Genomic DNA, 22,923 nt, shown 5'->3' on the forward strand with positions numbered 1-22,923 from the left:
CATCAACTATAGGATATTACTTTATTGAGTTCATCGATTATTACAAATTACAAAATGATCATCTAACTATTCATATATTACAAACTCTTCCTTTTTTGTTAACAAATTGATGACAGTCTGAGCTGAACGTTAACCCGCTGACTGAGATATAATAGTCGTTTAAGATTTTGTGATCAAACTTTATCTTATCACAGTCAGCTGGTTAACGTCCAGCTCAAACTTCTGTTTACTTTTTAACAGAGAAGGGTAGGTTAGGAGCATATGAATAGTCATACGATAATTTTGTAACTTTTAATAGTTGTGGGATTCTAGCAATGCCATATAGTCAAGGGACCATTTCATAACTTTTAATAGTCAGAGAACTCAACAAAATAGTATTCTTTAGTCGGGGGACCGTTTGTGTACTTCACCCCAAAAATAAAACGCATAGGCGCATGAAACATTATATAATAAGTTTCTTTTTCATGCTGTTGCTGACAATTGAGTTAGGTAATTGCGAGGAAGAAGCAGACCAAAAAGCGAATGGAGTTTGAAACAGTGAAGAAAAACTTGGAGAAAGGTCTGGACGGCAATGAAATACTTTCTCGATTCTTTGAGGACTTCATCATGCAGGGTCTGGGACTCCACGTCGAGTTGATCGAACAGGGCCGACTGCTTTGCTCCATGAAAATCCCAGTTCGATTTCTGGTTGCCCTCTCTTTCTCTCAATTGAAATTCTAAATGAATTAGGTAATTGGATTACTAATATGGGATTGTTTTGTTTTGTGTTAACGGGGCGAAAGAATCCAATGAATGTGTTACATGGTGGAGGCACTGCATCACTGGTGGACTTGGTTGGTTCTGCGGTTATACACACTTATGGACTCCCCACTGGAGTCTCCGTGGAGATCACTGTCTCTTATTTGGATACTGCTTTTGCCGATGTACGTCACTCAATTTCATTTTTCTTCTTCCTCGTCTATTTTTTCTTATTAGTCTACCTGAATATAAGGTAATATCTATTCAAAGATTTTCAATTATTTGACAATGAACGCTCATACAACCCTATAGACATCATGCTCGAATCCGAGACCTCAAAGCATAACAACATTCCTTTAACCACTCAGGTCGCTTGGTTCATGCTCTTTCTCGTCTATCTATATATCAGTTTCGTAATGTTGTTGTTAATGATGCTATGCAGGAGGAAATTGAGATAGAAGGCAGGGCGTTGCGAGTTGGGAAGACGGTTGCCGTCGTGAATGTCGAGTTTCGCAAGAAAAAAACAGCCAGAATTTTTGCACAGGCTCGTCATACCAAGTGCCTCCCTCCCCAAACAAGGATGTAAAATGTAATAATAGACTCACACATGATCCTAATAAGAGAAATTTAATTGAATTTCGTTTGTGCCTTGCTATTTGATGACATGTTTACTACGTGGATTGTGGACCTATGTTTGCCTTTGGTTAAATACTCTCTTCTCTCCAAGGCTTAATGCAACAGGTGGCATATTAAGTTGATTTTGTTGGTATTTAAGGATGAACAACATTCTAAACTTCTTTGTCATAGCCATCAATTGCACTTATCTTGCATTCGGAGACGTCCACCAATTATTATATATATGCATAACACAATGAGAAATAACCCTACTTTTCAAGTATGAATATGGTCACATGGGTCGATGGCGCTTTAGAAAATGGTATGATCGGTGCGTTAAGAATAGTTCTTAAACGACGCCGTTTAATCTTTTACTTTCATTTTCTCCTCCTCTCATTTCTTCTTTCCCTTATTCTTCTCTTCTTCCTTTTGCTCTTTTCATCATCATTTGTTGACATTGACCATTACCCCAGTTACCGTCAACTATGACTATTTTTTTTATAAAAAATCATAATATCAAAAATAGCCCCCACGTTTATTAAAATGATCACTTTGGCCCTTATTCATTTTTTGAGTATTTTAGCCTCCACGTTCACTTTGGACAAAAAACTCCCTATAGATGAAAATCATTAGTTAACACACGATTAACGTTCCAAAATAGGAGTTTTTTTTACCTAAAATAAAATATTAGAGGCTAAAATGCCCTAGAAAAAAGAATAAGGGACGAAGTAATTTTTCTGCCAAATGTTGGAGTCTTTTTTCCCTAAAATGAAAAGTTAGGCCAAAATACTCTAAAAAATAGAATAAGGGCCAAAATAACCATTATGATAAACGCTGAGAGCTAATTTTGGCATAATGCCAAAACAATAACCTTTCAACTCTATTTAATGTCTTAAACCCGAATTCAATCTAAACATTTACTAAAAAAATCCTTGTAACGCCCCAAAAATCGAGAATTGATTCGATTGAGTTTTTTGGAAATTGGGATAAGAGTTGGGGATTTTGGGGAAGAGGGATCAACGGTTATGGGGGAAGGATTTTATTAAACCAGTGGGTTTAACCTTACCCATTCACCCAAACTCTACTCAGCCCATACCCTACCCACATCCATACCCAACCCAACTTTCACCGGGTCACCCTGGCCCATTAATGAAGCCTTAACCAGTAACAACTTCTAGTAGTTGAATGGTCAACCTCTCCAATAACGGTAACAGACTCGAGCGATGACAACAAAGACAATGGTAGCAACATCAACACTTGCATCCTCCCCCGGGAAGCAACTGGGGAACCTAGAAAGAAAATAAATACATTTTCGAAGAGAAAAAGATAGAGGGCTCCAACGAGATCAGAGGTTTCATGATTCTCGTTAATGGTTGCATCTGTTTAGAAATCCTATCACTGGGCTCGTTCAACACGATGGAAGACAACAATGGTCAATGGTGGCCACCGATGACCAATGATGGTGGTGAGCAATAGGGAACGTTGGTCAGGTTCAAATGTTAAATTAAAAATTTATCTGAAGTTTAATGATTAAATTGATATTTTATCTAAAGTTTAAGATTTAAATTAATACTTTATCTAAATTTCAGGGGTTAAGTTAAAAGTTAACCATTTTAGTGATGTACCACATCATCAAACTAATTTCCTTTAACGTCCTTGTGTCCAAAATATTATTTAAAAAAATTAAAGACAAAAATCGAACAAATATAAAATGAAAATGGCCATTTTGATAGTTTACCTTAAAAAGTGATACAATTACTAATTAAAAAATTAAAAAATGAAAGTGTCTACTAAGATTATTATTTGATACATTTTTTTTATAAAAATATTGTTATTCTTTGAGGTTCCGGGTTTAAGCATCATGAATGTCAAAGGTGTAAGCTTTCAATGTCAAATGTAGGCCTGTAAATGAACTGAACGTTCAACGAACCGTGCGGCGAGAAGTTCGTTTATGTGCGTTTATTTATTAAATGAACGAACATGAACAAGATTTTGTGTTCGTTTAATTAAATGAACGAACATGAACATAGGTCTCGTTCGTTCATTTACGTTCGTGAACGTTCGGTTATGTTCGTTCGATTATGTTCGTTTATGTTCGTTCGATTATGTTCGTTTATGTTCATTCATTTATGTTTAACCCAATCTTCTTAAATCAATTTTGGTGACCAATTTGTAAGTATCTTAAAAATATTAATTAATCTGATATTCTGATGACCAACTCCATAATTAACCAAATTTTATTTGGAAAACCACACAATATTAACATGGTTTAGTTCTTTTTGAACGATCCATAAGCTGCATACCCAGCACCGTCAACATCCACTACGCCGGAACCCTATGTGACTGCGCCACCAGCTGGTTATTCGATGAGCAAAGAGGAGTCCCAGAAACCAAGTCCAAAGGTGATGGATTCCGAAAGGGATGTTAAGTAAACACCATTTCTTCTACTCAAATAATCTTCTTTTCTTTCATATATAATGGAGTATTCGAATTTACAAGTAAATAGTGATCAACCAGCAACTCAAGTCAGCTTACTTTGAACTCAAGAACCCAATAATGGTGAGGCCTTATTCCATAGGTTGAGAAGTTCTTTAACGCGTTTCATCAAATAAATTTTGTGCGCCATCTAGATATGGAAGTTTAGCCAGCCAAGAAAGAATGGTTTTTGATGTATGAGTTGGTGTGAACAATAAACTAACCTACTTCTCTCATCTCCCAATTTTCAACTTCTACATAACACAAAGCTAAGGATATGTTTGTTTGATCCCCAAAGATTAAGGTCGACAATCACATGAAATACAATTGTGTTCATCTCGACTGTTGTTGCAGGAGAGAGGAAGAAAGAAAGTGGAGGAAAGTTATGCAATCCCACATCAGTAGCAAACAAGCAGCTCGGGGTTGGTAACTTATATAAAAGAAGATGGGGGAGAATAGGTTTAAGCATCTTTGCGCTTGGGGCAATGTCGAGCTCAGAATCGAGCTTGAATCGAGCTCTTAATTTTTTTTTTAATTCGAGTCGAGTTTCAATATTATATTTTGAGTTCGAGTCGAGCTTTATAATTTTAAGCTCGAGAGTTTTTGAGTCGAGTCGAGCTGACTTTGAAAGTTTTCGAGTTCGAGTCGGGCTCAGCAATACTCAAGCTCGACTCGGCTCATTTATACCCCTAGGTAGGGTCTCCAACGTTTATGTTCGTGTTCATTTATGTTCGCGTTCGTTTATGTTCGTGTTCGTTTATGTTCGTTTATTTATTAAATGAACGAACATGAACAAGTTCTATTCCTTAATAAACGAACATGAACAAAAAAAATTGTTCGTTTATGTTCGTGTTCGTTTATGTTCATGTTCGTTTATGTTCGTTTATTTATTAAATGAACGAACATGAACATACCTCCGTTCGTGTGCGTTTGGTTCGTTTACGGGCCTAGTCAAATAGTTATCTAAATGGAAATGTCATCTCTCAATTTCAAAACTGTTATCTTAATTAATTTCTTTAAAGTAAAATATTTTGAATATATATTTAAAAAGTAAAATATTTTGAATATATAAAAAAATAAAATATTTTTATTTTTGAGATTTTAAATTAAATTCGCAAATTATTATCTTAATTAATTTCTTTAAAGTATAATATTTTAAAAAATTAAAACAAAAACATATTAGTTAAATCAGTGCATCGACAAAGTATACCTACAGATCCCAAATTTGATCTTGAACAGTCCTTTCTCTCATCCAGAAATTTAAATTTTTTCACAGATAATTATTTATTAATTGTATTTAACTTCAAATTTTATTTGTATTCATCCCATACAGAAAATTTATATTATTAATATATATGTGTCCACCTTAAAAATATTTTTGAATCTATTACCGGAAATACATAATAATTAAGAGAAAAGAGGACAATCAAAAACACACACACATATAATGGGGTTCTGCAGGTGATCCTCCATTAACAAGACATCGGCCATCCATTGATTGGAACCTTTGGAAACACAATTTCTGACAGTCGTTGATCACACAATTGGTTTGATCTAACACCTCTATGCAGCTTTTTGCTTCAATCTCAGATACCATTGAAATAACTGCAATAAAGAAAATATCTCAAATTCATTTTCAACCTAAGAAATTTTGTTTATTATGAATGAAGAAAACAAACCAGTCAAAAGAAGGGCAAGCACGAGAGTATATTTGGCCATCATATTTCTCTAGCAAATTGCTGAAGTGTTGGGATTTGGCCTTTGGAGATTTTGAGTTTTATATAGACATTAACCAATTTACATCTTTTGATTTCTTTCCATGATAAGCCAAAAAGTTCCTATTTTGGGTTTCGTTGGTTTACCCAAATTACTGTGAAAAGTTATTGAAAATCTCATTACTTAAGCTATGTATCAAGACAAATAAAAATTATCCATTATCCATTTATGTTTTAAATAGATTTTTTTGTATAACTAATTATATTCGATCTTTTAATCGATTAATCCGAATCGTGTACTGCAGTAGCAGGGGCGACCATCCCAATCTAGTTTACTTTATTCGCATACGTCAGGATTCAAATCTCTTACCTTACTTAAGGAATCTAGTATCTCATCTTACTAGATCAACTAGTTGTTGATATATTTTAAATAGATTAATAAAATTCCTAAACTTATCTTACGAAATACTATTACACATATCCTATAAGTTCAATTAAACATAAGTAATGTATATAAGCATTGTATCCAATCTTGTGTTTTCTTGCTCTTTCTTTTTTAAAAAGAAAAATTGACCTTCGAATCGTTATATGTTAAAAGAAAATGGTGCAAATCAATTATTAAATATATAAAAATATAAGATTAGCCCACCGACCCAACAAACCTTATAATAAGTGGACTAATCTAATAGTTTTATATATTTAATAAATTAACACAATAACTTTATAGTAACGTTGATCTATCTACAAAACCTATTCTTAACCATTTGACAATCCACTAACACCACATGAATTGAAGGATACCAAATATATAAAGAATTCTCTATTTTTCTTAAGAGAAAGGTCAAAAGACTCAAGCCTTCCTCTCTCCTTTCTTCTTTCTCTATCGAACTCATGTTGTCGAGCCTGAGACTAGATCTCGGTATTGACTTAAAAAATTGAAAACTACGTCCAAATCACTAAAATTGAACTACTTCATAAGACCGCAACCTCTATCCCTTGATGTTGACCATTAACATTTTGGTGCAACGACTATGACCACAATTCCCAACTAAAAGAATCAATCACTATGTATTAATCTCAAAACTAATCGATCTCATATTTATTCTCAATAATATATATGAATTTGATTTGTATTTCATGCTCATATTCATCTAATGGATTCTAATCAGACTTTATATTAATCTTAATTCATTGTTGTTTTTACAATAATAGTTGATTATGAACATTTAAAATAATTAAGAATATTATTATAAAGATATTATTATATAATAAAAATACAGATTATGATAATAATAAACTAAATAATCAAAATGATATGTCCATACAATAAGCCTAGGGAATTATTACTAACATAAGGTTAAGTTGTCAAAAGCCTTTTACAGTGATCACAGGTCGTCCTCGACATTCGTTAACACCTCACAAAAGCATTTCACCATCCTTCTAATACAAGATGGGATGATGCACGAATTAAACGATTTCAAGAGTTAAGAGAATTGTTATTTCTTGAGTTTTTAGATTCAAACACCGCGTATGCAAGGACGTAAGCATTTATTGTCAAAATGATTAAAAGTCTTTAAATATATACTATTTTATATTCACCGTAGAATTTTATATGTCCACTCTAAAAATAAGAAAAAAACCTTAATTAACTCTCGTGTCAACTCGTGCTATGACACACCTTCCCATAAAGATATTTTTTATAAAAAAAATTATACACATAATAAACTAAATATCGGCAAACAAAACTGAAATTAGATAACATGGAGGCTATAAGCGGACTGTTGAAATCTGTTTCTGATCATGGTAATATTCTCTTTGTTGTGATTAAAGAACTTATGCAAAGAGATTGGGAGGTTCGTGTACACTATGTTCGATGCGCCCATAATATTGTCGCGGATAGATTGGTGTCTTTGCCTCACTTACCCTTAACAATGCACACATAATACAGACACAACTGCTTAAATTTAAGATCTCTAAGGAGAAATTTTCTCTTTTACCATTGATATTACTTAACGTGTTCATTAAAAAAGATATGTTAGATAAATTAAAAGATATTCCGTTCAATTCATTTATTCGTTATAATCCGTAACAAAAACATAAAATCCTCAAATATATATAAAATAAAAAAAAGGCTTATTGGGTCAAAATAAAACCTTTAACTTCAATTTGGTTGCAACTTAACATATAACCAACCATCTTTCTTTCTTAAGCATTACAATCTGTTTTTGCTTTTATGAATGCATGTATATATATGGATGGTTTTGAACATAGCCGAATTCCCATCTCTTGTTTTTCATTTCTCGTCGATTACCAGAGCCACATTTCAGGTACGCTTTTCTTTTTCCATTTTCTTTCATAAGAAGTTTCCATCTTTGGAGCTAAAATGTTTGGTTTCAACAGCATTCTCAATAAATTGTTAACAAATTTTCAAAGGGTAAATTGTTAAATGCAGGGATGAACCGAAGAGTCGATCATTTCAAAATTTTAAATTCTCTAATGTTTTATTTATTTATTTTTTTCTATTGATAAGCTGTTTTCGTTTCATTTATATAAAATCTTATGTTAGTTCCGGTTATATATAGGTCGTGACCATAGAATTGGAAATAAAAGCTTGTTTCAAGAGAGAGGTGAGAATGGAAAAACCTGGAAGCCAGACTGCAGCCACTTGTAAACCCTTGACCGCATTCGTGCAAACAGACAGCAACACATTCCAAGAGATCGTGCAGCGGTTAACAGGTCGGTTGGAGAGCGATCCAGCACAAGCAGCAGCCACAATGGGTTCCGGCTTGAAAAGGCCGATCCCCAAACTCCATGAAAGACGGCAAAACACGATGAGGCCGAAACTGGAGATAGTTAAACCCCCATTGAGCTTTAAACCTTGTACGTCGCCACGAAGATCGGGAAGCTCGAGTGTTCGGACAAGTCCAGTGGGAACTCCATCATCAATTTTCTCCAAGCTAACCTTACAGCTGGTAGACGAAGAGTTGGAAGAATTAGTGAAATGTGAATTGAACACGGAAGAAGAAGAAAGGGCTATCAAAGAGAGACGCTTCTATCTGCTTCCTTCACCACGCTCAAGAGCAGCAAAAATGGACCCACAATTACTTGTTCTCTTCCCTCTTACATCTCCAACAACAAACGATAAAGCATGATTTTCCTTTTATTCCTTTCGATGATGCATGCATTCATGGAAGGATCATAAGACCGACATGTTCTTCAAAATTACAATGAAATTGGAGTGCAGATCAATTGCCAACATGAAGCATTTACTGGATCAGACCATAATTCTCTTCTACCTGCCACCAGAAATATTTCCTTCTTTAAAAATAATATTTGTATTCAATTAATTTATGTGAATGTGACCCTTAGTATGTAGAGAATTACTGAAACATCCAGATTAGATTTTAGGGACTAATCTACAAGAACTAATCTGATTTTAAGTTATACTTTTGATAATTAAAATGTAGATATTTTGTATCCTGCTTTGTTAAAATCGTTTTTAAGTTTGAAAATATATTCTTGAAAATTATGCATGATTTAGTAAAATGAAGTCTTTATCCGTCCTTCGGAATTAGGTACAACTAGTAAAATCACATCTTTATAAAAAGAAAAACTTAACTAGTAAAATCATCTTTTTAGAAAGAAAAACTTAATGAGTTGTTTTACCTTAAAGTAAACTCAAATAGATAATGTTATGCTTTTTAATTGTGCTAATTTTACTCTCAATGTCAATTAATTACATTAATTTTATCCTTAGACCGATGTTTATAGTTACGATACTGGTGTGGTGTGAAGGTCTATTATGCTAACGTGACCGTCTAAAAATACTAATGTGACAGTTTTCGTGTAAATGATGATATGACAAAGAGATTGAATTAAAATTTTTAGTCAACTTCGAGGGCATAATTGATGTTTTAACCGAGTTCAAGGGCACAAATAATTTTAATTGAAAGTTCAAAGACTTATTTAATGTTTAAGTATAAAATTAAGAATTTAAGAAATTATTAAAATTTTAAAAAATTAATCATTATTAAATAATAATAAATTTATATAAAAAATAAAACATTAAATAATTTAGTAAACATTTTATAAAATAAAAAATATAAAAAGATATATATTGATAAATTATACCTATAAATATAAATATAAAATTTTAAATTTTAAAAATATTTATAAAATATTAATAAATAAAAAAATTTATTAGAAAAGTCTTCTGTTGTATAATTTTAAAATAATTATTAGTATTTTTTTAAATAAATTTTATGATTATTTTAATTAATAATTCTATTTTTTAATAAATTTTAAATAAACCTTCAAATTTTTAATTAAAATCAATTATACCCTCGAACTCCAAAAATTTGATTATACCATTGAAGTCAACTAACAAATCAATTCAACCCCTCTTTCATGCTGTCATTCACAAATGAGTTATGACATCAGCATTGCGATTGTCATGACAACATAGTAAACCGCTACATCAGCACTATAACAGTTGATCTCGGTTAAATTATATGAAGAAAATAGTGTTTTTCTGTACAGTATTGTATTAACTGAAACAAGTTAAATTATTATTTCTGGTTTTGTAGTAATCTTATTCCAACAAGCACTAGATACTCTAATCTCAAAACTATTGATCAACTTTAAGACTACTCCTCAACTAAAATTAAACGCTGAAGCGAGTCTGTTAAGTTCAAACACTAAATCTGGACTTACCAGAATATAAAATTAAAGTAAAAATAATGCCAGAAACTTTTTACCTCAAAAGACATACAATAGAACCTTGATAACATCTGAAATAGCATAGTAAAGTCAACACTTGAAGAAAATCAAAACTTCACGATACCAGAGTTTCCTATCTTCAAGAAACGAAAAATAGAACTTGATAGTAACTATATTAGCATGATGGCTTAATAAATCAGATCGGCATTAGAGGAATACTGTAATTTCTGGTTTTTGTTAGACTTAAATCTTTAACTTATTTAGCATCTTTTTCTGACTCGACATATTTTCAAGATTTTGTTTGAGTTAAATTTGAGTCACTTAACACCGACTGAATTTCATACTACTCATACATAGGAAGCAGTGATATGCTTGTTAATCTGGACATGAAGATCAAGACAAATAGAAAATTCTAAGGTCATGACACAGATCAAAAAGAAAAAGAAATACTTCAGATATACCCTGACATGAAGATTAGAAAATAGGAAGTGTATGATGAACCTGATATTTCTGAAGTCGCAAACTAGCGAGTGAGACCACTTTAGCACGCTGCAGATTGTTAGAAATTTTAACTTTTATATATATTGAACTTATGCAGAAAGGGTACACAAAATTCTAAGATGTTGAAAATTAAAGTAATATATAACTTGAAACATTCAATTTAAAAATTCACACAATGAATAAAAAAGACACCCATCTCCTTAAGAAGGCATAGCAGGCTAGTACCTTATGGACTCATTGAACTTCAGAAACAAAAATGAGTAGTCGTCCATCATGTCTTGTTCTTTGTCATTGGAAGATCACCTTCAAAATGAAAATTACAATATAATTCAAGTGTCAACAACTGTATATAGAAAAGCAAATGATTTATTTACAGTTAACTGAATCCCAGCAGAAGCTAAAATATCAATAGTTAACTGAAACCTTCTGCTCTGGCTGCCTCTATCCAATTCATCTGTTGAAGTTGTGGAATATCAAATAGAACCACCGAGACTAGATTCACTTGAGGATCCAATGGATCTGATCCACTAAATTAGAACGCCCTTACCAACAAAAGTGTTCAGTCTGTCAAGATTTTGATCAATAACATTTAAGGATAAAAGCAACTTAACGGCATTATCCTTCTTTTGCTCTAAATGCTGCTATACATGAACACATTGATCTTATCATACAGAAACGGCTCCTTCATTTGTTGATCCAAGGTACTTAAAGTACTATAGATGATTTCTCTCTTAGGATGAAAATAGTCTCCGGCTATGAAGGCATTATTTCTCTTCTCCACCTCAATCCAGCTGCATCCTGCAGGTTTTTTCAAATCTCTTGTTCTCATCAGTTTTCTCACCTCCATGACACTATCCCATCTAGCATCTGCCGCATATAGGTTTGAAATTACAACATAGTTCCCAACATTACTAGCTTCAACCTGAAAGAGATGATCCGCAACAACACGACCCAATTCCACCTCGTGATGAGTCCTACAGGCACCCAACAATGCACCCCACACACTGACATTTGCTTCAATAGACATACCAGCAACTAAAGAATATGCATCATTGATTCGTCCTCCTCGAGCCAGAAGATCCACAATGCAAGAATATTGTTCAATGCTTGGTTTCATCCCATGAGAAGTCTCTAGTGAATTAAATATTTTCAACCCTTCATCAATGAGGCCAGCATGACTGCAAGAGGATAAAATAGCAGTAATGATAACATGGTCAGGCTTCAACCCCAACTCAAGCATATAAGAGAAAAGACTAAGTGCTTCACTTCCCATACCATGCATTGCGTACCCACCAATCATTGAAGTGAACATAACCAGATCCTTAACAGGAGCTAAATAGAAAAGCTTATGAGCAATCCATATGCTACCACTTTTTGCATATGCATCTATAAGAGCTCCCTCCAAACGAGCATCTTGATCACAAGCTCTTATAGCATAACCATGGCATTGCCTCAACAAATAAACAGAGGCCAATTGAGCACATACAGAAAGAATACTCATAACGGTCATTGCATCAGGCTTCAGACCCTGAGCTTGTAACTCATGGAAAAGGCTGACACCTTGAGCATGACAATCATTTTCAGCACATGCTTGAACCATCAAATTCCAAGAGGTGAGATCCCTTATAGGCATCCCATTAAATATCATAAATGCATCATCATACGATCCAGAATTCAAGTAACCTGAGATTATTGAATTGAATGTAACCAAATTCTTTCTCGATAAATTCTGAAATATCCTGGAAGCATATCCCATTTTATCACATTTGGCATATGCATCAATTATTGCATTTATAACAGTAAGTTCATAATCACCTAGTAACATACCAGCCTTGAGGCAGTAGCTATGAATTTCTTTAACCTTTACTACACTAGAAACGCGGACACAAAACTGTATGATAGCTAAGACAGTGATGAAGTCTGGCCTAAATCCTTCCCCCAGCATGCAGTTTAAATGTCCCTGAAACTGAGCATCATATTCATACTCTGCAAATGCATCAAGAATAGAATTCCATGAAACCAAGTCTCTCCAAGGAATCATCAGAAATGTCTGATATGCGGCTCCTATGTCATTGAATTTTGCATAGAAACTAACAAGGGCATTTGACACCGGTGTAATTGCATATAAGCAAGAATGCCGAAGAATATACCCGTGGATCACTTTTCCAACCTGGAGATCCTTTAAGTGTGCACAGGCAGAAAGAACACTAACAAGAGTCGCAGAATTTGGTTCAAACATATTTGCAGAGATTAATTCCTGAAACAAATCCAAAGCTCTCAGCCAATAACCATTTGCCACATAACCAGCAATAATAGCATTCCAGGAAACCAAATCTCTTGATTCCATCTTTCGGAACACTGATTCAGCTTTATCTATGTGCCCAACTCTCAAATAGAAGCTCACCAAGGCATTGCAGACAGAAACATCTCCTCCCATCTCAGTCCTCAGTAAAAAACATTGAATTTCCTTTCCCAAGTAGCAGGCAACAGTCTTTGCCAAAGAAGCACAAACAGGTATAATACTCACAATTGTTGAAACATTAGGTGCTATTGGCCCTTTCAGCATCTCCCTGAACAATCTAAACGCGTCATCCAAGAAATTATTCTCAGAAAAACCTGCAATGATTGCATTCCACGTGACAACATCTTTGTCGCAAATGCTACAGAAAGCAGCATAAGCATCAGATCTTACTAGTCCACATTTTGCGTACATCGATATTAATGCATTCCCAACATTCGTATGTGCCTCCAATCCAGACTTTATAACACAGGAATGCAAAACCCTCCCTCCATTTATATCTCCTAACCGAGCATACACAGGAAGAGCAATGGCAAATGTAACAGGATTTGGCTTCAATTCATTGGAAACACGCATTGAATTAAACAAATCAAGAACTTGATCATCATATTCCCGATAACCCGACAACCCGGATAAGACAATGTTCCAAACCACAGGATCCGAAGTCGGCATTTGTCGGAATAACTTATGGCAATCATGGAGAGCTCCAGATTTAGCATACATGTTAAGAAGTGCTTTGGACACGGATTGGCAATAGAAATGGCCCAGTTTCAGTATACAACCGTGGAGAGCCTTTCCCAAAGCGGTGGTCCGAAGGGCAGCACAAGATTTAAGAATGGGTGCAAAAACCTGGTGATCAAGTCCAAAACTGGATGAACACCGCACCTTGTGAATGAAAAGGGATAAAGCTTCGCAATGCCTACCGTATCTGGTACATTCACTGAGCGTACTAATCCATTTGTGTTCTGCATCTCGGTGAAGCATTCCCTCAAACAGCTTTCGCGCAAAGTACAAAAAACAAAAATGTAACTCGTACCGGTATCGTTGGGTTTACTGTGATATTAAAAACACAGTGGTTAGCTTTATAATTGATTAGTCAGATTGAAGTCGTTCAGGTGTGTAGAAACACGATGATTGTTCGTAAAGTGAATTGCAGTAACCCAAAAAATTGCGTTATATAAGATTATGGTACTGTATCTTTAAAATTCTTTCAAACTCTTCAAAGAATATTAAAAACAAAAACCATCACCTAAAAATAACCTTTGCAAAAAAAAACCGCTTCTCAGCTACGAGATGAAATTGCTGAACAATTAATGCAAAATATGAATTGATTTATTTAAAAAAATTATTATTATAGTTGTATAGATTATTTAAATTTCAGCATTGTAAAACTAAAATTATTTAAATTTCAGTATTGTAAAACTCTTTTAAGTTTAAAAAATCAGTTTATTTATATTTCAGTTTATTTTAGTAGTCTGCAGACTTTAAAAAACAAACAGTCTTCTTCTTGCAGACTGTAGACTTTTAGTCAACATCTTCTGTTGCAGATGCATGTAGATGTGATCCGCAAACTGCAGACCTTTTACCTCTGCAAAAACAAACAGCACCTTAATGTGTCGTTTATCTCGTCTGTTTGCGCTCATACACACGCTTATATATATATATATATAGAGAGAGAGAGAGAGAGGTAAAAAAATATTTTAGGTCCTTTCAATTTTGACATTAGGAAAATTGGTCCTCTCAATAACATAAGAGTAACTTAGCGTCTGTCAAATTCAAAAGTGATCAATTATTGAAATAATCTTAATTCTAAAAAAAATCAACCCTTTAATTTTTAAAATTTTACAAATTATATGTCGAATTTTTAGAATCAAAATTATTTGTTAAAAATGTTATTATTTAATAAAAATTATTTAAAATAAACTAAAAAATAAAAAAAATGTGTTAATTGTCTTTAATTGTTTATTTTCAAATGTAATTATAGGGATTAAATTACTTTTGATTTTAAAATTATTGATTTTCTTTATTTCAAAAGTAAGAACGACTTAAGAGGTCTTTTTGAGTAAAAGACACTTTTAGCCCTCTATGGCTTGAATGGTACCCATTTACCCCCTAAAAGTTTAAAGAAAAGCTCATATACCCCCTTAAGATCTATTTAGTATATATATATACACCATTTTTATTATTTAACATGCATTTTCTACAATCCCATTGAATGATCTCAATAGTAAAAGAGAATATTGTACTTAGAAGATCTGAGTTCGAGCAATTACATTTTGATATGTGTGCATTGTTAAGATTAGAAAGATTGAACAAATTTTATCTTGTAATCACCCAAAACTATTAAAAATATATGCATTTATTTATTTATTTTTATTATTTTAATTAAAAATAATAATTAAATTGAAATTATATACTATAAAGTTAAATTTTATTTAAATTGCATTTGACTTAATTTAAAATTAAAAACTAAAAACAATTAAATTGAAATTATATACTATAAAGTTATATTCTAATTAAATAATTCTTTTTATTTTTGTTATGATTGGACGTGATTGTTGCTGTCTTCGTGATTAATAGTTTTTGTTTGACTGGTTGATTCTTTTCATCTGGTTAGTATAATTTTGCTATGCATTGGCTCATTGATTTCGAATGTGGTCGCTCTGTTTTGAGAAAAGGTTGAATTCGATGGATAGATGCAGGCGCTTGGCGTTGTTACATCCGTGTATTTCCCCCGTTTGTAAGTCGCCCTACTGATTTTTAGATCAGGTTCTTTCCTGCTGAACATTTGCTGTTGGTAGTGTCCTTGTTTCTTGCTGATTTTTTGGGGATTGAGATTTAAATTTCTGGACTCTTAGTGGAAGATTGATGTTATGGATTCATTTTTGAATTTGGACGTAGCTTTCGACTGTTTGATCTCACTCAGCCTACAGATTTGCGTAGGTGGCCTGGTATTTGCTTTTGCAGATTGTTAATTTCGGCTCCATTGTAGTTTTGATGTCATGTATTCGATTCATATTCGGGCTGATAACACAGTCTGGTGGTAACCTGGTGACTGTTTTGAAGATTATTGGTTGCTAGTGTTGCTTACTGATTTGGTGTGGGCTAGCTAGGTGAAGTTTGCTCGGGGAAAAGACTCTTCCATGGTTAATGCATCTTCCTCGATGGCTTGTTATTTCTGCCGCATGATTACTTTTGTTCTTATGCAGCCCAGGAATTAGACAGTGGTATTTTACTGCAGTGTATATTTTTGTGTTCGATTTGTTGATATACTCTGCCACCTTCCGGACTGTTTGATGTTTTCCGTAGCCATGGTATACTCTTTTTTTCCACTTAGGTTTAAGGAATTTTTTTAACGAGACTCATGGTTGCGTTTAAGTTTTTTATTTTTTGTGTTCTCTTAATATAATCATATAAAACTTAATATATGTAAATTAGACTAAAATAAAGTTTAAAATATTACATGCATTGTCATAAAAAATATTTAAAAATGCAAAAATAAAAGTGGTGATAAAAAATATAATAATCATCCACGATAATTTTATAAAATTATATTTATTTATATTAAGTCAAAATATGCATTATGTTTAGTATATAATTATATTAGAATATAATATAATTTATAATTTCATTTACATTACATTAAAATGAATCATTACTCATTTATAAAGGTAAATCTATTTAGACTTTTAAGAGTTCGTGGATTTTTCTTATCAAACCTCATGAGAATAGGTTACCACCTTTTATCATTTGAATAATTTTTATCTAAAGGAGAGAAAAAAAACTTTATTCTTAATAGATATTGAATCCATGACCTATAATATGTATAACATACTCCAACCTAACAATATACACCCAAAAGTCTATAACCCTAAACGACCATTGCATTAACCCTAAATTAAATAATGTGATTGGTCACCAACAATCAGTTGGTCTAATAAGATGAGACACTAGGTACCTTAAGCAATGTCAGGGGTTCGAATCCTGACGTTTGCGAATGGAGCAAACTGGGTTGGGAAGGCCGTCCTCGCCTCTACAGTACTCAATCTAGATTAATCGGTATATAGATCGAATACCAGTGATTAATTCAAAAAAATAATGTGATTGGTCAATAATAAGCTAGTCTAATAAGACACCAATTAATCTAATGAGATGAGATATAAATCTTTTAAACAAATTCAAATTTAAATTCCAACCTTGTGAATGAAAAAATTTTGAATAAGAAAATCACCCCTATAGTGGACTTTGTAATTGAGTAAATTTGACGGGTAGTTATATCAAAACAAGAAATAAATGTTGAATGAATTATCATTATGCAATTTTTCAGGGGGAAGACTATTTTATTTGGAGGAAATCTTTGAAATTTAATACTAAAGTTAATTTTGTATAATTTAGTCATTAGAAACTAGTGTTTGATTTGAACCATGCCCACGCAAACAACACGAGCATAACAAAGCAAACTATTTTCATCATTTTTTTCTTTTATATTACTGGGATTTGACCCTTAATGTAGTCTCTGAAGCTACTACCTGGGTTTCAATTCTTTGAGTTGTATAACTCGAGTGGAGAAGAAATATTCAGTGTCATCACAAACGTTCCATAGGAAACACAGAGTTCAATGTCTGTTACTACTTCCTAACATACCGTCGTCAAGCATTGCCGGTGCCGACTTTCGAACCATCCAGAGTGTACTTCTCCATAAGGTGGCTCAATTCAGAATCAAACTCCTTTTCCAGCTTAACTTCTTCCTGCCAATGCCTCTGTCTCATAGTAGTCATCTTCTCTTCATGTGCTTTAATCAGCTTGTCCCTCTCAGCCACGAAAGCCTGTATCTCTTCATCCTGGAACTTTATGAATTTTGCAATTTCATCCGCCCTACAAATCAATTTTTCCAAAAGAAAAGATGAGCACAAATCAATTTTACAACATTTTGTCTTATGAGATGTAGCTATGTTTTTATGTAAAACGACTACATGTTCGGTCAAATCACACAGGTAACTACAGAAAAGTAACAGAATTATGTACCTGCGCTTGTATTCCTCTGTGTTTGAAGGATTGGGGTTAGATAGCTTGACATTCTCACGCTGCTGCTGCTGCAACTTCTCAAAACACTCTTCCTTCTCATCCCTGGCTTCATGGATGAATTTGATTTGCTCCTGGAAGAATTGCTCTTGGTAATCCATCTGGGAAGATCAAAACAGGATATAGTCAAATAGCAGAAAATAGAAAGACTGTTCTATCAAGTAGAAGAATCCGGAAGAAGATCACTCGATCTACATCTACTTGAACATCAGCCAACATGGAATAGATGGTTTAACACATGAATCTATATCAAGCCGAAGCAGCTTCATGTCTGACTACATGCCTTAATTGCAAGCCTAGCAAATAGCTAGATTTACCGTGGAAACATTGGTCCTCACGATAAAAATGTAATGCCAATTGAAGCTTCCGTTCCAGATACACAGAAACTTTTACGATCACCACCACCATCATTTACTAGTAATAATTAGTGAACAACAAAAGCTCATTTGAATAACAAGTTCTTTTTGAGGACAAAGCAGGATGTGTGTACATCTGTGGCACAACAATAGTTTTTGGGGGTAAAGGTCAAGGATTTTAAGCAATTCATGACAACCTAGAGCAGCATCTCATGAAATATCTAACCAGCTATAAAAAAATAGAAGACTGCTTTATCACTTTCTCTTCCGCCTACAACAAAACGAACATAGCTAATAAACTATCTAAAATTGGAACAAAACATACATAAATAGTGCACTGCATGTGAACTGATGGAACCAAAACATGCCAAACAAAAACTGCAATCTAGAAAAAGAGGGCAGAAGGCAATGTTGATTATAGTAAACTACATGAGACAGTAATAGAAGATCCTAAGATATGAACATATCCAAAATTAAAGATCAAGCAAGATAAGCAATTGCAAGCATGCGCCATTAATCAATCCTTGTAAGATATCACAAACCAGTAGGTTACAATATGTACTATAGTATAAAATTAGTAATAAATACACCAGAACCAAATTTCTGGCAACATGTATATGAAGAATGCTGCTGACTACAGCTCAACACAGACATAAAACTATCAAGAATTGAAGTAATTACCTCTTCTTTGTTCTGTTCATGCTGCATCTTGGTTCTTTGTCTTACAATTCTGTTCTCCTCCATGGTCTTACGGAGCTTCTCAGTCACAATACCAAAAGACTCTTCAAGTGCATTTTTTAGCCTTTGCTCTTTTGCAACTTTGTTCTTGTAAAAAATAAGCTGCTGATTGTCCTCACTCATTTGCCTGATTTGGTTAACAACCATCTCTTGATAGGATCTCATATCAAATTTCAGCCTAGATTTGCCTAATCAACAATAGATAAATTATACAGCACATCAACCAACTGCATAAGTATCTACAGAACTACTTATTTGTGGGGGGGAAAAGATAAAGAAAAAACTTGTGCATTTAAAGTTATCTTGCATGTTATCCCTGCATTATATAAATTGTTTTCTTCAGTCAAATAGAGAGAACCTTGAGAGTGCTGGTTGAAGCTGTCTAGGTCTTCCTTTGTAGCCATGTAACCATAAAGTTGGCGCTTCCCACCTGGGTAAAATAAAACCCTGCGTCGATCCCAAGCCTCCCTATGTGTTCCTTGCTCATCAAAATGCTTATGTAGACGTTCAGCTTCTAAATAACCCCTTGCAGTGCTCTCAAAAATCAGAACACTCATTCCACGATGCCCCTGTGGACCATATGAGTGGCGAGCCCTCACAGCAGCATACGAGCTGAAATAATCAAGAAGCTCTTGGTTTCCCATACCAGTCCACTGAAGTACAATAGAAATGAAATGTAGAGTAGGATATAAAAATAGAGTATTTTCACTTCAATTAGAAACAATTAGCTTCATTATTTTAGTACATCTGAAAATAAAAATTGCGCAAGATATTACACTACCTTATCGTTCTCATCTTGTTCCAGCCTTGTGTTCATTATGATAACCATAGGTGGCCAGACTATTTCATGATCTTTCTCTTCATCTTTTAAACCCTTCCACTTCCCAAAAGCTTCACCTGCAGGAACAACTGAAGTGCCCCTTCTACACAACTCCTCATCCAAGAGTTCAGCAAGTTCACGATGCAGTTTCACCCTTTTTGCTCCTTTCGTTTTGGCATGTGTCACTAGAGGCTGAAGACCTCGATACCAGTCAATAGCACCAGGACCACATTGGCAAGCTGGGCAGTGCCACTGCCTTGCTGGGTCATTGATTTCCTCAATGCTCAAGGCATCCAAACTTGAGAAAAATTTCTTAAACCATCTATTATTCTTCCTTGTTTCATGGCTCTTTTGACTTGAATCTGAATCAAAGTCATCAGTTAGAAGTTCATCATCAGAATCATCTATATCATTATCATCCGAGTCATCATTGACATCATTGACATCATCAATATCATCCTCTTCAACCTCAGCGCTGACATTGTTTTTCCCACTACCATCTTGTGACCCCTCTGATGGATTGGACCCAGCTCTAGATTTCCAATTCCAACCATGCTGAAGAGGCAGGCGAATGACAGGATTCGGACCATACGGTGGCCCATTGTTGTTCTCGGAAGTCTTGTTGAACGTTTGGGGTCTTGCATTTCCTCTGCCAGCTGCAGTCCTAGAATCAGTTTTATGTGTAGCCCAAGCATTGCCAGAGGCTCTTCCTGATCCGGCATTGGTGTTCATGCCACCACGCAAGTTACTATTGGAATTCTGAGTACCCCAAGGTCTAGCAGCACTGCTTCCAGCTTTGTTCTTGGACTTCCTTTGAATAACCTCCCAATCACCATCGTCTTGAGGTAAACCCAGGTTCATGTCCTCTACACCCTGGCTAAGCTGCTCAAACTTGGTGCCAGAGAATCCAAATAAGTCTTTCCCCTTGGAAGATGGGTTTCCATTCCCTTTTCTTGAACTCATCCTCCAAACACAATTCTATAGTTACATACCATAAGATTAACATTTAGAAGTAGACGAAATCCCCCTCCCCAAAAAATGAAGAAGAAAAAAACACAAAGGGCAACAACAGTTAGCTATGAAAATGCCTGTATATGGTCTTCAAGTGTCTTAAGCTAGACACCGGTGCTGAACATACTCGATCACAAAGCATTTCTTTTAATCTTTACTTGCAAAGATCAAAACATTTACAAATTGGATTTGCTTAGACTTAGCAACATAATACGAAATGCTAAACACGTCAAAACCTAGACACATACTAACACCGCCAACATGTTTAAAATCAACACCTTAAAATATTCCATGGCATGACATGATTAACACGAGCAAAATTGCTAACCTATACAAAAATGGTGGCACGAACTATGGCATCGCAAAAACAACAATATTAGAATGAGACAACGAAAACCCATTAACTAATAATGAAAAACAAGCAATATAATCAATAAACTCACAAAATGATTTACCTCGAAACTAAGAAACAAAACTAGGGTTACCTCATAAAAATAGTTAAAAGAAAAAGAAATTTACCTCTAAGAATAGGATAGATGAAGGGTGCAGGCTAACTCCGATGAGGAGGAGGAGCGGCAGAGAGGGATGAGAGCAGATTAGTGGGCAGTGTGAGACTGGGGCTGAGTAGAATTATGAAATGAAATGACTCACAAATCTCTTTAGGGTTTGGTGGATAGATGAATAGGTGGAAAGCAACTTGAGAATAATTTTATACAATTGTACGATCAGGACCGAAGAAAAATTTAAATCTGGGGGAGTTTATAAAAATTTAAGATACATATATAATTTTAGGGACGATATTATATTTGTAATAATAAACGTAAAAAAAATGTAAAATATAAAAAAAAATTAAAATTTTAAAGAGGAGTGATCGTCTTGGTCCATCTTTTTTTAGTCATTTGATTTATGAAATGTAAAATTATCTTTAGAAATAAGATTATTGGAATGCAATGATAATGTTGTATTGTTTGGTTTGTTTAGCACGAATATAAGATTATAATGTTTGATTAGAAAAATATAAAATTACTTAGATATATATTTTACTAAATTATCCACGTGATAAATTTTTTTCAACAAGTTAAACTTTAATATTGAATTATAAATATTTAAATGAAAATTTATAAAAATATTTTAATTGTTACACTATATAACTTTTGAGAATAAATACAATAAAATATAATTAGTATATTAAACTTATATTTTTAAATATTTTTCATAACTGTCATATTTATATATATAATATAATATGACAAAAAAATAACATTATGATCTCGAGTGGATAAGGATATTATTTTTAATGTATAAGATCTATTTTTTAATAATTCAAAGTTAGATATTATTTTAAAAAAATTACATGTTTTACAATAATATTTCTTCACCTCATAAAATTATAAATGATTAATAAATTAAATATGAATATATATTATACATAAAAAAAATAGATGAGAAATATTTGATTTTTTACTAAAAATCATTTATAACAAGAATAATTTATGATTATTTATTGGTATGACACGAATTAATGATACTTCATGCAATATGACATGTTCTCGAGTATAAATAAGAAGTTTTAAATCTATATAAAAAAATTAATATATTTAAACATATTTAAAGAATCGTTGATTTGATTAACTTTGATAATGTATTTGTCATAATTATAATTTACTCCTAGTATTCATAAAATTTACATTTTATATAATTTATATACAGTTAATGTAAATGAGTTGGGTAACCCTAAATTTAATAATGACTCAATATTAGCATAGAAGGTAGCTAATAATTAATTACATCATAGAATTAAAAACCATATTTAATAGGATTAGGAAAACTGATTATATAATATTTATCAAAACA

At 33.3% G+C, this 22,923-nt stretch overlaps 4 protein-coding genes across 4 annotated transcripts; 2 read left to right on the forward strand and 2 right to left on the reverse strand.

Moving 5' to 3' along the window:
* Positions 1-522: 522 nt before the first annotated feature.
* Positions 523-1,324, forward strand: LOC120139479 (acyl-coenzyme A thioesterase 13-like). The gene is made up of 3 exons (XM_039154678.1): positions 523-687; positions 783-923; positions 1,181-1,324. The coding sequence occupies exons 1-3, from the start codon at positions 523-525 to the stop codon at positions 1,322-1,324; spliced, it is 450 nt and encodes a 149-aa protein (XP_039010609.1).
* A 6,823-nt stretch (positions 1,325-8,147) lies between these two features.
* On the forward strand, positions 8,148-8,695 carry LOC120139518 (VQ motif-containing protein 31-like). The gene has a single exon (XM_039154703.1). The coding sequence runs from the start codon at positions 8,177-8,179 to the stop codon at positions 8,693-8,695; it is 519 nt and encodes a 172-aa protein (XP_039010634.1). The 5' UTR covers positions 8,148-8,176.
* A 2,497-nt stretch (positions 8,696-11,192) lies between these two features.
* Positions 11,193-14,046, reverse strand: LOC120139496 (putative pentatricopeptide repeat-containing protein At5g08490). Its single transcript, XM_039154692.1, has one exon. The coding sequence runs from the start codon at positions 14,044-14,046 to the stop codon at positions 11,395-11,397; it is 2,652 nt and encodes an 883-aa protein (XP_039010623.1). The 3' UTR covers positions 11,193-11,394.
* Positions 14,047-17,594: 3,548 nt separating this feature from the next.
* On the reverse strand, positions 17,595-21,746 carry LOC120139483 (protein SUPPRESSOR OF GENE SILENCING 3-like). Its single transcript, XM_039154680.1, has 6 exons — positions 21,589-21,746; positions 20,020-21,036; positions 19,597-19,891; positions 19,182-19,426; positions 18,088-18,245; positions 17,595-17,937 (listed from the first exon to the last, which is right to left on the reverse strand). The coding sequence occupies exons 2-6, from the start codon at positions 21,019-21,021 to the stop codon at positions 17,712-17,714; spliced, it is 1,926 nt and encodes a 641-aa protein (XP_039010611.1). The 5' UTR covers positions 21,022-21,036; positions 21,589-21,746; the 3' UTR covers positions 17,595-17,711.
* Positions 21,747-22,923: the final 1,177 nt, after the last annotated feature.

This window comes from Hibiscus syriacus, unplaced genomic scaffold (assembly GCF_006381635.1).
Source record: "Hibiscus syriacus cultivar Baekdansim isolate YM2019G1 unplaced genomic scaffold, ASM638163v2 tig00110761_pilon, whole genome shotgun sequence".
Classification (NCBI taxonomy): domain Eukaryota; kingdom Viridiplantae; phylum Streptophyta; class Magnoliopsida; order Malvales; family Malvaceae; genus Hibiscus; species Hibiscus syriacus.